The 15,964-nt window shown below is 41.5% G+C and overlaps 1 protein-coding gene across 2 annotated transcripts in view; it reads right to left on the reverse strand.

The window, feature by feature from the left end:
* Akap13 (A-kinase anchoring protein 13) overlaps positions 1 to 15,964 on the reverse strand; it is a 264,078-nt gene that overhangs the window by 97,144 nt on the left and 150,970 nt on the right. Inside the window, exon 1 of one of the 2 annotated variants that reach the window (XM_057755918.1) lies at positions 8,254 to 8,947. The exons of the other annotated variant lie outside the window; for it this stretch is intronic. Within the exon in view, the coding sequence (XP_057611901.1) occupies positions 8,254 to 8,334 (81 nt within the window). The 5' untranslated portion in view covers positions 8,335 to 8,947. Of the gene's footprint in view, positions 1 to 8,253; positions 8,948 to 15,964 lie in introns of those variants that run through there. 2 annotated transcript variants of the gene reach the window in all.

Below are 15,964 nucleotides of genomic sequence, written 5' to 3' on the forward strand. Positions count from 1 at the left end.
ATTTCTAGTCCTATATACATCTTTTCTGGTCAAGCTACAAATGTTATATTTAAGACAGATAGACATATAGACACGCACCCACACACTATAGCAGGTGGGCTGACTCAGAGATTATGCACCCTAACCCGGAAGCTACAGAACTGTGGGACATTAGGTTTTCTGAAGTTAGGGAAGCAATAAGCTAAAAGGAAAGTCATATCCACTCTGCCTATCATTATAGAAAAAAATTAATTCCAAAAAAGCTGCTACTGCACTGTAGAGATGGCTGCTCTTGCAGAGGACCTGGGTTCTATTCCCAGCACTCACACGCCATCTCATGACAGTCTGTAACTTGAGCCACATGCGAGAAAACAAAGAAACAAACAAAATATGAGCAAAACATCTAGGACACACCAGAGACTGAGACAACTGCACTGGGTCTGTACCAGGCGGAGTCCTAGGGGTGAAGGAAGTGGACGCACTTCCTCTCCCTTATCTAACCAACAACTGATTGCAATGAAAATTTAGTTTTCTCCAAGGGAGTCTCACTGAAAAAACAAACTTTTTTTTTTTGTTTTTTGTTTTCTGAGACAGGGTTTCTCTGTGTAACAACCCTGGGTGTACTGGAACTCAATTTATAGACAAGGCTGGTCTTGAACTCACCGAGATCTGTAGGCCTCTGCCTCCTGAGTGCTGGGACTAAAGGCGTGCCCCACCACAGTGGCTGAAACAAACCACTTTTAAGGGTAGGATGCATGCCCAGAGCAGATGGCCAACAGAAAACAAACTCAATGACATTTCCAGAGATAGCTTTTACTGCAGATAGTTAGTAGACGCAAAAAATTCCCAGTGATTCTCACAAGTAGTTTCACTAAGCAAATAATAGGAGACAGGAGTAAAATGAAAGTATGCTTTATTCTCTAGGGTGGTAGGCGAGGGTGACAAGTTGAGTACTGTACTGAGAAAAATCACTAAAGAAATATAGAAACAAAACAGGAAACTGGAGACTAGGCAGGAACATACTGAGGACGAAGACCAGAGAAGAAGAATCTGCACCATGCTGCTCTAGAGGTAGCACATGTAAATGGGGTCAGGTTTCTTTAGAATACAGAAGGGATGTAAATGGAAAATTGTGGGAAAGGCAGAATCCACAAAAAAGATGCAGAGAGATCCACAACAAACAGACACACCAAACTTAGAGAAAAGATGCATAAGATTTCATTAGGTTGAGTCTGAGATGAAACGTGTTTTCCAAAAGGTTTGACGAGGGGAAAGAGGTGTGAAAGGAAGTTGTAGGTCTAGTTTCATATATTCTTGAGGTAAAGTTAAAAAAAAGTGTAAGAGTCAAGACTGCTAGATAACACACACTTAAAGGTGAGATTAGCTTAAGACAGCTCACACTCACAGGTTTCTGACAAATACAAATAGCATATCAGGGAAGCACAAATCAAACCAGAACGAGTCATCAGTTCATAATCATTATGCTGTTACCTAAAAAGAACACATAAGCCTTGGGAATGCAGAGAAAATTGAAATCTTTTGAACTGGTGGTAGGATGTTACTGGTATAAAATGCTAGAGCCACTGTGGTAAACAATGTGGCCATGCCTAAAAACCATAATTACCTTGACTCAGCAATTTCACTTCTGATAATATACCCCAAAGAATGAAAGCAGGGATTCAAACAGATACTTAACACGCAGTGGTCAGAGCAGCACCATTCACAACAGTTGAACAGTTAACATAGCTCAGTGATGTGGGATTCCCCTCTGTATGCTATGAATATGTTTTATTACCACTGGTTATTAAAGAAGCCGTTTCAGCCAATGGCTTAGGACAGTAAAGCCAGGCAGGAAATCTGAATAGAGATACAGAGAGAAAATAGGTGGAGTCAAAGAGACACCATGTAGCTGCCGAAGGAGAAAGACGCCTGCTGCCAGCTAGAACCTTACTGTTAGACCACACCCTTGTGGTGATTCACAGATTAATAGAAATGGGTTAATTTAAGATGTAAGAGTTAGCTAGAAATAAGCTTAAGTTATTGGCCAAACAGTGTTGTAATTAATAAAGTTTCTTGGCGGCTGGGAAGCGAATGAACAGTCTCCACTTACAGCTCAGTTGGTCAGGGGCGTGTGTATGTGAACAAATAAAGTATATGATATTACAATGAATGTTATTTAGCATTAAAAAAGGAAGGAAATGCTGACACATACTGCAGTTTGTATAAACTTCAAATATATTATGATCTAAGATAGCCACAAATGGACAAACACTGCACGGCTCAACATGTGCAAGGCACCTAGAGCAGTCAAAACCAGACAGAAATTGGATAACAGTTTCCAGAAGAGAGGAATGGAGACTTATTGTTTAACAGTGTAAAGTTCCACTTTGGGAAAATAGAAACGTTTTGAGTTATCTAGTAGTGATAGTTATTAAAAAAAATTATAACTGTTAATATCACTGAACTTATACCCCCAAATAGTTACAGTGGTAAATGTGTTGTGTATACTATATAACAGGTTAAGAACTGAGTGTACAGCAAGAGATGCAAATCTATTTAAACAGAAGTTGACAGGCATCCTACAAAACCAAAATCACAGTCAGTCATCTGAGCTAAATGTTACCAGTCATGGCCAACGCCATTAGCCAGAGGGCACGCTCCATGATGCTGCGAGTAAAGAAAGAATGTTAAAAACACCCATCGGCATTTCCAACCACATCCTGTTTAACAGCAACGTGGAGCATATCATATTCATGTGTGAATACTGTGCTTTCCCATTTCAGCATCACTGATGTGGCAAACTGATCTGTACTACTCTCACACAGTTCTAGTCTTCATCCTCATGGAACACCAAGGCAACCAAAAGCCACGATATGTGGCTCCCTTAGAAATATTTTCATACAGTTACTCTAGATCAGATATAATGCCAGTAAAGGCTCAGAATCTAAACCTTGAGATTACTGTTATATTTAATTTCAATATTCTTAAAGTTGTTAGCACAATTAAAAATTATGCTAGCACAAGGCTTATGAATTTGTACTTAAAAATCTTAATTTTTTGCCCGGCAATCTTGTCTATTTCCCATAGCCAGGAGGATAACTATATGTTTTTCCTTGGGTTTACCCTCTTGTTTAGCTTCTTTAGGATCACAAATTATAGACTCAGTGGCCCCTATCCATGGCTAGAAACCAATTATGAGTGAGTACATCCCATGATCTTCTTTTTGGGTCTGGGTTACCTCACTCAGGATAGTATTTTCTATTTCCATCCATTTGCATGCAAAATTCGAGAAGTCATTGTTTTTTACCGCAGAGTAGTACTCTAATGTGTATATATTCCACACTTTCTTCATCCATTCTTCCATTGAAGGACATCTAGGTTGCTTCCAGGTTCTGGCTATTACAAATAATGCTGCTATGAACATAGTTGAACAAATGCTTTTGTCATATGATAGGGCATCTCTTGGGTATATTCCCAAGAGTGGTATTGCTGGGTCCAGGGGTAGGTTGATCCCAATTTTTCTGAGAAACCGCCACTGGGTGGGATGGGGGTGAGGGGAGATGGGGAGAGAAAAGTGTGAAGGAGAGGATGAGGGGAACTTGGGGAAACGGGATGATTGGGGATAAAGGAAGGTTGGATAGGGGAGCAGGGAAACTCATATCTTAGTTAAGGGAGCCACCTAAGGGTTGGCAAGAGACTTGAACTTGGAATGGCCTACCAGGTGCCCAGGGCAATGTCCCCAGTTGGTTCCTTGGGCACCTGAGGATAGGGAACCTGAAATGAACCTATACTATAGCCATACTGATGAATATCTTACATATCACCATAGAACCTTCATCTAGCGATGGATGGAGATAGAGACAGAGACCCACACTGGAGCACCGGAATGAGCTCCCAAGGTCCTAATGAGGAGCAGAAGGAGGGAGAACATGAACAAGGAAGTCAGGACCACGAGGGGTGCACCCACCGAGACAGTGGGGCCGATCTATTGGGAGCTCACCAAGGCCAGCTGGACTGTGACTGAAAAAGCATGGGATAAAACTGGACTCTCTGAACATGGCGGACAATCAGAGCTGACGAGAGGCCAAGGACAATGGCACAGGGTTTTGATCCTACTTCATGTTCTGGCTTTGTGGGAGCCTAGCCAGTTTGGATGCTCACCTTCCTAGACCTGGAAGGAGGGGGGAGGACCTTGGACTTTCCACAGGGCAGGGAACCCTGACTGCTCTTGGTACTGGAGAGGGAGGAGAAGAGGAGTGGGGGGAGGGGGAGAGGGGAGGGAGGAGGGGGAGGGAAATGGGAGGCGGGGAGGAAGCGGAAATTTTTTTTCAATAAAAAAAAATCTTAAAACACCAATTCATTTCAATTAAGAAATATCTATTAAAACCAGAAATGGTGGCTCACGCCTTTAATCCCACCACTCAAAGAGCAGAAGCAGGTGGATCTCCATGGGTTCCAGGCCAGCCTGGTCTATATAGCAAGTTCAATGCTAATCAGGGTTAAGGTAGTAAAACTGTTTCAAAAAAAAATCTACAAAGTTTTAAAATAGGATTAAGATATCTTATTCTGTAATGTGTAGGCACACTGATCAACATATAAAAATGACCAACTTCTTTGTATAAAAAAGTATGTAAAAGTAGGGTGAGAATGTAAAGACTCTCACTTGAGAATTTAAGTGGTACGTGCATCCAACGAAATGTTTCTGTGTGTATGTGTTTGCACAGAGGTAAGGAAGCCAGGTCAGTGTTGGTGTCTTTCTCCACCACACTCTATTCTACTGCTTAGACGGTCTCTCACTGAACCTATGGATCTTTGTGAGGAAGCCTCAGGAATTCTTGTCTCCTCTCGGCAGCACTGGATTATAGGTGTGCACTGCTATACCTGACTTTTACATGGGTGCTAGGGACTAAACCCAAGCACTTTTACTGACTGAGCACTTTCCCCAGTCTCCCAATGTAATTTTAAAATACTAATAGAAAATATTGAATTTCAAAATAATGTGAAAGTAATTGGCGAAAATTACTGAGAGGGCAGGAGAGAAAGAAGCAAAAAAAAAAATTACAGAGAAAACTTGCTACAAACTGTGAGGCAAAATGAACTCATATACTATCATGCGTCTATCCAAACTGCCATTAAAAGGATTCCCATCCTGGCAAAGAATTAATCAACATAATGTCCAGGACTTCTTGCAACACAAGTTTATGACAGAAAGTAATGTACACCTGTGTGTGCGTGCGTGTGTATGTGTACACTTGTGTGTGTGTGTATGTGTACACCCATGTGATGAAAGAAATGGGTCAACTCAAAGGAGGGCAAGGACAGGAAGAAAATGCATGGGCTGTTAAGAGTTTGACCTGGGGTGACATATAGGTGAAATTACTGGCTATTCTAATCTGTTTTCCTGTATGTGAAAACAGATAATGATTAAAAATACAAACATTCGCCGTGCGGTGGTGGCACACACCTTTAATCTCAGCACTCAGGAGGCAGAGGCAGGCGGATCTGAGTTCGAGGCCAGCCTGGTCTACAAGAGTAGTTCCAGGACAGGCTCCGGGAACATTCAATGCTTATGTCTCATCTATTCTCTCCTTATTTTACTCCACTACAAAATCATTCAACTTCGTTGGGGTCTGCCATAATGGGATTCCCACACTGCCAGAATGACTGTTTTAAAAGCAGAGTGAGAAAGGATCCCCACTGGCTGCCTGCTTTTGTGCATCAACTCTGGCTCCAGACTTTTTACAAGAAACTTGCTGTTTGCTATGCGAGATGTTCCTGTCAGGATGCACCTATCAGTTTCTCTCTTCCTCAGGGACTATGCCCGTTCTTTCTAGAGCTGTTCCTTCGTCCTCCACATAGCTGTCTCCTCCTCCTCTGGAGCACTGCCCCGATGGAGCACCTTACTTGCTTCTGTCCTATCACACAATTTGCACTTGTTTCTCTGGTACTCTTGCTCTTAGGAAGAGACCCTCAGACTCAGTACCTGTCTGTTCTATGAAAGGTATTCAATGCTTTTATAATGTACAGTTCTTAGTCATGCTTCCAGTATTTCTTCATAGAAAACGGGGTAAAAGTCACTGCTTGACAAATAAGGCTTAAGTCGAATAATTCACAGAAAAGGCAAATATAAAAACACTGTCTCCAAATTAAGAGGCCTGAACTCAGTTAGTTTTACTAATATAAAACTTTTATGCCTGACTAGGATGCACGATACTACATAGTTTTAAATTTCTTTTTATTTGATTTAAAAAAAATTTCAGATTTTTTTTTATGTGTATGAGTGTTTTGCCTGTATATACATATGTGCTCCAAGTGTAGGACTGATGCATGTGAAATTCAGAAGGGAGCTTTAGATCCCCCGGAAGTGGAGTTAGGGATGGTTGCAAGTCACCATGTGGGTGCTGGGGACCAAAGCCAGATCCTCTGCAAGAACAAGTGTTTTTAACTGCTAAGCCTCTCTCCAGCACCTATTTATTATTTTAAGTATAAAATAACAGTTTTCATTATGACATTTAAAGTTATGACACTGCACTTTGCTATTTGCCCCCATAACCATCTCTCTTTTCTCCCCACTGCTGCCCCTGATTTCAGTGCCCCTCCTACAGCTCTCCCCAACCCCCACTGAGATGGGGAAGGAGAAAGGAGGCGAGAGGAGAGGAGAGGGAAAGAGAGATGACAGGGAATGGGAGTGAAAGATCCTAGAAAGTAACCTTTATACATTTATTATATAAGAGGGCAAAATAGCAAAGGATAATTGTTATCTCTCAGAGGAAATGACTTTTCAGAGAAATTAAAACCAACTACATCTTTGGAACAAGTTCAAAACACCAAATTACAAAGTAGGCCTGGCGAGCTGAACCACCTGACAGTGAGTACTGAGGGACAAGGACACCCACACCACAAATCACATCTCCTCCTGGGGCCACACCCGATGTGGGGTTTCGCTGGCTTCTGAGCTCATCTGTCAGCTTCTCAGGGAGAGGCTGAGGTAACCCATACCTGAAAGGCCCAGGGAAGAGGTCTGAGTGTAAGGTGAGCCCCAGGGCTGTTTTAGCAAGTTTAGTAAGTGCTTAGCTTGGCACGGGGGGGGGGGGGGGGGGGGGACGGGGGACGGGGGACGGACACGGCAGTGCAGAGAGTACGGGCTAAGTGGATGAAGGCGCTTGCTGAGGATCTGAGTTTGATCCCCCGGACCCACGAGGTAGAAGCACAGAACAAACTCCCTTAAGCTGTCCTCTGACCACAACAGGTGAGCCATGGCACACCGACATCAACACAAATTTTAAATGTAATAAAAGAATCTGGCTATTTCAAGTACTAAATTGAGTTGATACCAATTATAGATTTCTACTATTTCTGTAACCCAGGCAATAGATTAGCATTTTATTCAAAATTACTCCTTTTCTACTTAACCAGCTCCACTCTCCCAAATTTAGCTGTCAGGTTCTTTTGGCATTTAGTGAAGTACTTGGGTGACTTCCAATTTCCCTGCCTTTGCCAGAAAATTGCTAAACTTCCAAAAAGTACTTCATGAGTTGTCCAACATTCCCAGACTCCGGTCTTACTGAATGTAGAAGTTCTTACTAATTTTAGATTCAAGGATGCCTTCAGTGAACAATTAGCCTGTCCAGAGTCTCCACCTCCTTCCTGCTTAGACACCCAACATTTCACTAATGATGTGAAATCAAACGAATGCAGCTTATCGACAGTCAGAAGCGACAGCAGAAAAAGAGTCAAACTAAAGGAGCAGGGCAGCCGAGCCACATTCGTGTAGGCTGACTGGAGAAAGAGTGCGGTCTTCCCCCGGGGATGAGCAATGAGACAGCAGGAGAACAGACAGCAAAGACAGACACAGACAAAAAAGGACCAAGAGACAGAAAAGGAAGCCCACAGAGAAATAGATTCAGGAAGAAGGGAGGTAGAACTGGATCGAGGGGATGGGGCAAGCAACAAAAGACAGAGGTATCCAGCAAAAGGGTAACTCTGAATTCCCTCTTTGTGATCTTCAATACTCTCCTTGACCCTACTTGAAAGCAAGTAAAACTGTTTTTCAGTAATGCGCGTGCACACGCACACACACACAGACAGACACACACTACTTCTGTTAGATGTTCCTTTAAAGATTCTGAAAATCACCCCCTCTTGCTCTTCTATCATCGTTAGTCCAGGCTTTCTCACACTTCCAGTTTAGTAAGGACCAAGACAAGGCTACTGGCTACAAAGGGAAAATAGCCTGGAGACCTTCAGATTGAATAAGGTGTGGCCCCTTCTTACCTTCAGTAACACCACGTCCACAGTCCTGTCCACCCTGGAGATGTCACACAGACTATAGCGTCTCTTGTGCCGCTCATACATTTTGTCCAGATGCAGAAGAGACAAAATGTAGACGTATGCCTACTGAACCCAGGGACCAGTGTGCTCACACAGGTCCAGAATTCCAAAGTTCTCACAGTGGGCAGGAGCAGACTTCTGCTTCCAGATTCCTCTATAGAGAAAACTCTCAGGTTAAGAAAATTAAATTAGAAAAAAAAAAAAAAAAGCAGAATCCAATTCCATGAATGGAGTGAGAACTTCCTGGCAACTTCAGAGTACTGAGACGAAGAATTTACAGTTCATACTATAAGCAGTCAGTGCCTCAAGACCGTTGCTGTGCAGATCTTGACTGAAAGAGAAGCACAGATCTTTTCCATCACTGCCGAGAACTCCAGTAGAAAAATTAAGAACGAACTGGCTAAGCATAATGGTTGGCACACGTATCCAGAAATCCCAGAGCCAGTAATGAAAACCCAGTACGCACTCTGCCGCGAAGGAGGATTAAAAAAAAAAGGAAGATGGCTATTTCAAAAGGATAGTATGAGAAAATTCCTTAAAACAACAAAGACAAGGAAGCCTATACAAAGAAAATGAAACAAAACAGAAACTAGAGGGCCCAGTTTTTTAGCCAGTCTCCAGCTCCTTCGGCGGCAGGGCTGGATTTTGACTTAAGTTGAAAATATCTAAGGCCAGCAGAGTACAAGGAAAACAGACCACTCCTCCAGATGTCCTCCTCCTTCCCTCCCTAGCTGGCTGCCTCTAGCTAGCCCGCCCTCCCTCCGCAGCCTCCACACCCTTTACCCTGCTCTCTCAAGATCGTCATTACTTGCCCTTTCAGATCTGTACCAGCAGCCTTGGAGGTTTGAAAACCTAATTGCAGTGGTGGGAACATGATTCATCTGCAGACGAAGAGAAAAAACAAGGCTTCCTTTTCCAACAGGCTTCCTCCTGCTCCTCCTCCTCACAAGTCCCCAGTGAAAAAAGGCTCTGTCAGACATTGCAAGAAGCAACCTCAGTCCCTTTGATGTCAGTAGTATGCTAATAAAGAAAGGGGGGTGTTATCCTAAACACTACAAGTCTGTACAACAGCCTTAGCTATTCAGAGAAAATGCAGAACTCTGAATTCAGGCAAAGGAAATACTGCATCTCCCTGCAGAATGAAACGTAATGATTTAATATCAGAAAAATGTTAGCCAAATATTTCAGAGTTATGTCTCTAGGATGTAGAATTGTCTATAAAATGCCTGGCAAGGTTTAGAATCCACCAAGAGTTAAAGTTTTGTTATATCTGGAGTTTGAGAAAGCTTTAAAGAGAGTTAAGGAGATGGTATAGGATAAATGTGTGCATGTTTCTCAGTATTCTTGTGACTAAGAAGAGTCACCTGGCTGAGACGTCCTTCCCTTCACATCTCTCATTCACATTAACTGGGCCTTGTGCTGGATGCGGTGACTTCATTTGTCTGCTTTCCTGCTGCTCCATATTTTCCAGTTGCCAACCTACTGCAGCCCTCGTCTAGAAAGCATTCATTTACTTTTGGACATTCTCTTATTGTAACCGACTTTGGAGGGGTAAGGAGGAAGAGGAACAGATGAAGGGGGGGGGGACAGAGAGAGAAAAATGGGCTAGGCGTGGTGATGTCTGCGTTAATCTCAGCATACTATGGAGACAAAAGCAGGATGGGCTCTGTAAGTATGAGGCCGGTCTGATCTACACAGTGAGTTCCACGACAGCCAGGGTTACATAAAGAGATCCTGTCTCAAAAACAATCCAATAAAAGAAAAAGCAGGCATATTAACTCTTTCCAGGAGAAGCTGTCTTATATTCTCTTTGAACTGGAAGGAGAGCACAGATGTGGAGAAAGTGAATATACAGTTTTAAACACTACAACAGAAAGGAAGAGATTAAATATCCCAGTTCTGTCAATACTGCAAACAAAGTTGGTGAAGGGCATTTTCTTTTGGAAGCTGTAAAAAAGGGTAAAGAAGGTCTGACGATTCACCACTTCCTCAAGCCAGGTGTTTAAAGTTGCTAACCCACTTAAATAAAAGAAATACAGCAGAACCAGCTAAGGCTGCACGCGTTTTCTCTCATCCATCTGTCTACCGGGAAGTCAGTATCAACTCTATTTAACACAAGCCTCTTCTTCCCGGATGACTCCTAGCTAGGTACATTGAAAGTATGAAGGTGGGTGATGTCCTCTTTTTGATGCTGTAGAAAACAAGTCTGGGCTCTCCATTTGCTCCTTTTCAGTACAGATGATGCTAAACACAGTAGAAACAAGACAATGAGAGATGAAGTTGTAAATAAAATTCGTACTTAAGCTAGCCAAAAGCACGGGATTCTGGCCAGGAATTTACAAATACTTTCATTCTATGTGGTTTAAGAGCATAGAGTGGAAGGTCCTGGAGGGGCAGGCTTTAGTATACAGAAAACTGACTGCCTATTATCTTTTATGGATCAACTTTCACCAAGCTATAATTTAGAACCCCCTCTTCTGATGAACACGAAGTTACCTCCCCTCGGTTCTCAACATGGTTTGCTCCTCACTGCCTCTCCCTTCTGCTTTAATTAGAATCAAATGTTTCCTGCTTGCAAGTTCCCAGGCATCTCTCTAGGGAATTGGAGATGCTTTAATCACTGGGAAGCTTTTTCTATACCAACTCTATCAAACTAAATAAAGATAATCTATATCAATTTAATAGACATTCTGTGCTTTGCGTAAGAAGCAAATAAAAAGCCAAGGTCTTTGTCCTTGGAAACTTTACATAATCAGAGAGAAATGTTTCAAAACCATTACAACTTTCTGAACTACACTAGAGCACTTGTTTGAAATATGTAGATTAATCTTTTTGTCTGTTGGCTTTGTGCTAGAAATCTAGATTTTCTCTCTCTTCTCTGCACATATAAACATATTAAAAGGGCAATTTAAAATTGTCCATGCTAATCTGCTTCTTCTCTGAGAACAAATGCTCTGGGTGGGGTGGAAAGTCTGCTTTTCTTTTGGATCTGCGGCACTCCCCATGGAAGACAAAATCTGTAGTCTGTGTTTTTGCTGCTGATGCTACAATTCCAAGTTTTTTATCAAAAACATCTGGAACCACTGAACAGTTATTCTGTTAGGATTTTGAAATGCAGCAACCAATCATTTCACATCTAAACCAGAGTTGAAAGCTACAAATATAAAGGAGATTGTAAGTCTATTTTTCTGTTCCTTCAAGTTTGGAAACTTGCAGGAAAACACAGATTGTTTGTAAGTGTGTGCAATGGTTGTTTACAGTATCAATCCTCTTTCCTCTCTCTGTGATGGTCAGCCCACCCTCTATCTACAAACAGCACCAACCCCTCCAAGAGAAGCAAAGTGCTCTTAGGTTATTTATTGCATGACTTGGGCCTAACACGTAATCCCAAATTATTCTGGCACAAGAACCTACTAAGAATTTTCACACACTTCAATACTACATTTCTGCTCGTGAGTTAAAATCTTCTTGACTTCAGGATTAAATACTTTATCCAGATTGTTGAGACTTTAGGGACCAACACTGTGTGGTATTTTGGTTCTAGTTAGGGTAGAAGCTTGGAGGAAGTCTACAGCAAAGCTTCTGAATTAGGATGCCATCTAGTGGAAATCCTGAAAGCAAGGGCCAAAAAGCTTGTATCTCTCAGGCCACTAAATATTTTTTCTGAAAGCCCTAAGTGAACATAAAAGTAATAACTCTTGACACATGAAGGTCAATTCATCGCGGCAGGGAACACAGGACACTGAAATAACAATCAGAGTCCTTTCTTCTTCAGGTGAGCCACTGCTTCCCGGAGCAAACTGGAAAGTATTATCTGATGGTCTGGATTCGGAATTCTGAAATCTACAAAAGGAAGTGATTCAATGCTGCACCCACCCAAGTTCTTTCTTCTCTATTACTACATGTTATTTGGACACTAAGCTTTTTTTTTTTTTTTTTTTTTTTTTTGCCACTTGTCAATTATTGCAGATTGTATTTTCTGCCTCTAGTCTTTGAAAGATACAGGAAAGAAAGGTTTTTTATTATGGCTAACAGTTTTACAGTCACCTATGCATAACACATTTGTTGAGGAACACCTGTCTGATTAGAATAAAGATTCTTTCCAGCGAGCCACGAGAACGTGAGAGGCTTATTTAGAAAGGCTGCAAAGGCGCTGTGTCCATCCAGCGTTTGACTCCAGTGTTTAAGCAACAAGAAGAGCCCTACTCTTTCCTCTTGGCATTTCATTGGGCACAGACTTAAGGTGCAAAAAGGAACAAACAGTAAAATTCAGCAAATTAGGAGCAAGTATCTGCTCTTGATTAAAGTATTGTGTTTGTGCAGCTCATTTAAAAATGTAATGTATAATTAAGAAATACAGGTCAATAGATAATCATCTATCACAGTCAAGCTTGTAGCCATGTTAGTTAGGTTTTTCTAGATATATAGAGATATATTTCAGTTAGATAGATAATCTTCAACATTTTCAAATACCTACAAAATATGGCATTTAAAATGTTTTAAGAATTTAGGACTTTTCATGACAATGAGACACATCTGTTCCTGGCAGCACCAATCTACTTCAAGAGAATGATGGGCATCGAAGAGGCTCCTTATGGAGTTTTGTTAGCCATTTTGGCAAGAAACTGCTCTTGACCAGACTGCTTGATGTTATGCTGTATGAGGGACATGCAGGTCCCACAGAAAAATGATTGCTGAAGTTGCCTAAAGAAGGTGAGACAGTCCTTCGGTGTTCCTGCTTCATAAAAGAGTCTGCAAGACATTCTGCAGGACAGAAAAAAGCAACTGATAGACTTTGCCATTACAAGGCAAAATGGATCTTCAAATTTTCTGCTTCATGGAAAAGTCTGCGGGATACTATTGGCCTGTAGGCTGAAGACGGGTGCACCAATGCTACAGAAGAACTTTGGGTGACTGTCCAGGCAGCGAGATGTCTCTGTCAATTCTAGAGCTTTGGAAGTTGCTTACAATGCACTTCCTGTTAACTTAGGTAATATATCCTTCTGGAGCATTTGATGGAGTTGAAGAATAGATAGTTATAATTATAGTTTTCCTTAGTTATAAAGGATAAAGTAGATATAAGTATTGTAACTATAATTCTTGCTTGATACCTGTTTTGTTATATGTAATTTTATTCTGTTAAAGTTAAACCCTTCCTTTTTTATTTAGACAGAAAAGGGGAAAATGGTGGAAAGTCCTTCTGTATATGTATTGCTTTTATTGTTTAATGAATAAAGCTGCTTTCAGTCAATGGCTTAATAGAATAAAGCCAGGTGGGAAATCCAAACAGATGTAGAGAGAGAGTAGACAGAGTCAGAGATGCCATGTAGCCACCACCAAAGGAGACAGACGTCCGGGAACTTTACTGGTAAACCACAAGCCTTGTGGTAAGATATAAAATAATGGAAATGGATTAATTTAAGATATAAGAGCTAGCTTGTAGTGCGCTTAAGGTATTGGTCAAGCAGTGTTTTACATAATATAGTTTTTGTGTAATTATTTCGGGTCTGAGTGGCTGAAAACAAACAAGCAACCTCCAACAACTATTTTTAATTTAATTGCAATAAGTAACACATTTTACATCCATAGTGTTTGTTACTCTATCCAGACTAACAGCACTACTACTATTTATGCTGTTTGACAATTCCTGTCTGGCTATGAACTTTATCTGAAAACAGATGCCGAAGTCTGTCTCATCAGATCAACCATGACTGCGTCTATTGCTACTTTTTAATTTCTCAGCAGTGTTCCTTTAAGGCCTAATCATAAGAGCTAGACACAGAGTCTAGCACTGACCAAAACAGTAAAATCTACTTCTCCTTGTCCTGCACATCTCTGCAGTGGTAACAGTGACAAGAATATCTTCTCAGATAAAGAAATCTGCTTTTAGGTAACTATGAAATTTTATTTCAACAAAATAAGCACAAATAATATACTCCCTTTCCTTTTCCCCTCTAAGGTATTAACAGCAAGAAGGATGTGCTTTCTCCACATTTTAAATAGTCCTTTAAAAATCTATCTCACGTCAGTTTTCTGGGTCTCTGTATACACACTGGAATGCTAATCACCCCACTGTTACAGCAGTTAGGTGGAAGACAATAGTGGTTTACACTCGGGTGAATGGAGAGCAGGAGAAGAAATTAGAGGTTACAGTCTTTTAACAGTACTATGATTCTGGACACTGACGGTCAGAGAATGAAGAGAACCAAGTGTCATAACTGACTAGATTTCTGCCTGGGCAATGAAATAAACGGCGGCATAAAGTAGGAGAACTGACAGATAAGAAATGGAGCAAATTCAAAGAAAAAAAACATCTCACAGTAAGAACGGTAGAGTGCCAAGTGCCATGAAAAAGCAGGGACACGAACGACAAGGATTCTGCAGCATAAATGCTTCGCAGGCCATGCTGGTTACCAAAATCTACCTCTCAAACCCCATTTTACTAACTCAGCTCTCTTTATAGTTAGCCATTCCTACAGCTCTTCTTTGGAGTACAATGGTCCTTAGAATGATGCACTGGCTCTACATGGCTTCCCCTACAATCATGGGTACTGCCTGCCTGGTCTGCCTGAGTAAAAGATGAGTGCTGTAAAAGAATAGCTATTTCTTTAATTTTTCCATATAGTGCCCAATGCACTGTAAGACACGAAGGCCAGATAGTGCCAGATTATGTCTTTGTTTACTACCATATCCCTTAATAGATGACCAAATTCAGCTCACAGGCAAAGAGAGAGAGAGAAAAAAAAAATGTCAGGCTGGGGTTTGAAAGATGGCTCAGTGGGTAAAAGCGTTTGCCTTGCAAGCTGGACAGCCCGAGTTTGGATACCTAGGATCCATGTAAAAACTAGTCATGGGAGTGCAAGCATCTGTAATGCCCATGGATCATGGAGGAAGGAGAGTGTGCAGAAGCTTATGGGTCCTATCTACCTACACACACACAGAAAGAGAGAGAGAGAGAGCATCAGGGCTAGCATAAACAAATGAAAAGTTTAAATTTAAGATGGTAAGTCCTGGACAGACAACCCCTCCCCCCAAATAGAAACTTCTAAATAACCCTAAGATTAGGAAAAAACTGAATCGCACATAAAATAAGTATGTATTTCTTTAGGAAATGACTTATTCTTATGATTTTTCTTCTCACAGCAAGAAAGAATAACTCTGGTACAGTCATTCCATGAGAGAAGCCAAGAAATGACTCAGCTTCCCATGGAAGACTTTCCTCACTCCAGACAAATATGCCACAGTACAGTCATGCTTTCCAAAGTGCAGAAGGACAGCTCGCTCTTTCTATCAAGGGCCAAAGCACAAAGCAACAAGAAAAGTCCTCCATGGGAAAAATGACACAAAACCCACTGTATGACTTTACTGTATGTCAGGTTCATGTTGGCATTCATGCCCCTCCCCCCCAACAAAAAACCCTGATTCTCCACTGGAAATGACCCGAAACCTTACTCTCCATGGACTAGCATTCGTAGTCCTGGGAGATACTATCAAAGGTGTCAAGGAGGAAAGCAACCGATAGTTTTGACCAGCTGTGACGCTTATGATCCACAACAATGACCCGGAAGGCACTGATATCCTGTGACAGCTGTCTAACTGGCCTTAAAGGCAGCTCAACAAGAAGGAAAGCATTCCTGGTATTATAAACCTGGCC

Source organism: Chionomys nivalis, chromosome 23, assembly GCF_950005125.1.
Source record: "Chionomys nivalis chromosome 23, mChiNiv1.1, whole genome shotgun sequence".
NCBI classification, from domain to species: domain Eukaryota; kingdom Metazoa; phylum Chordata; class Mammalia; order Rodentia; family Cricetidae; genus Chionomys; species Chionomys nivalis.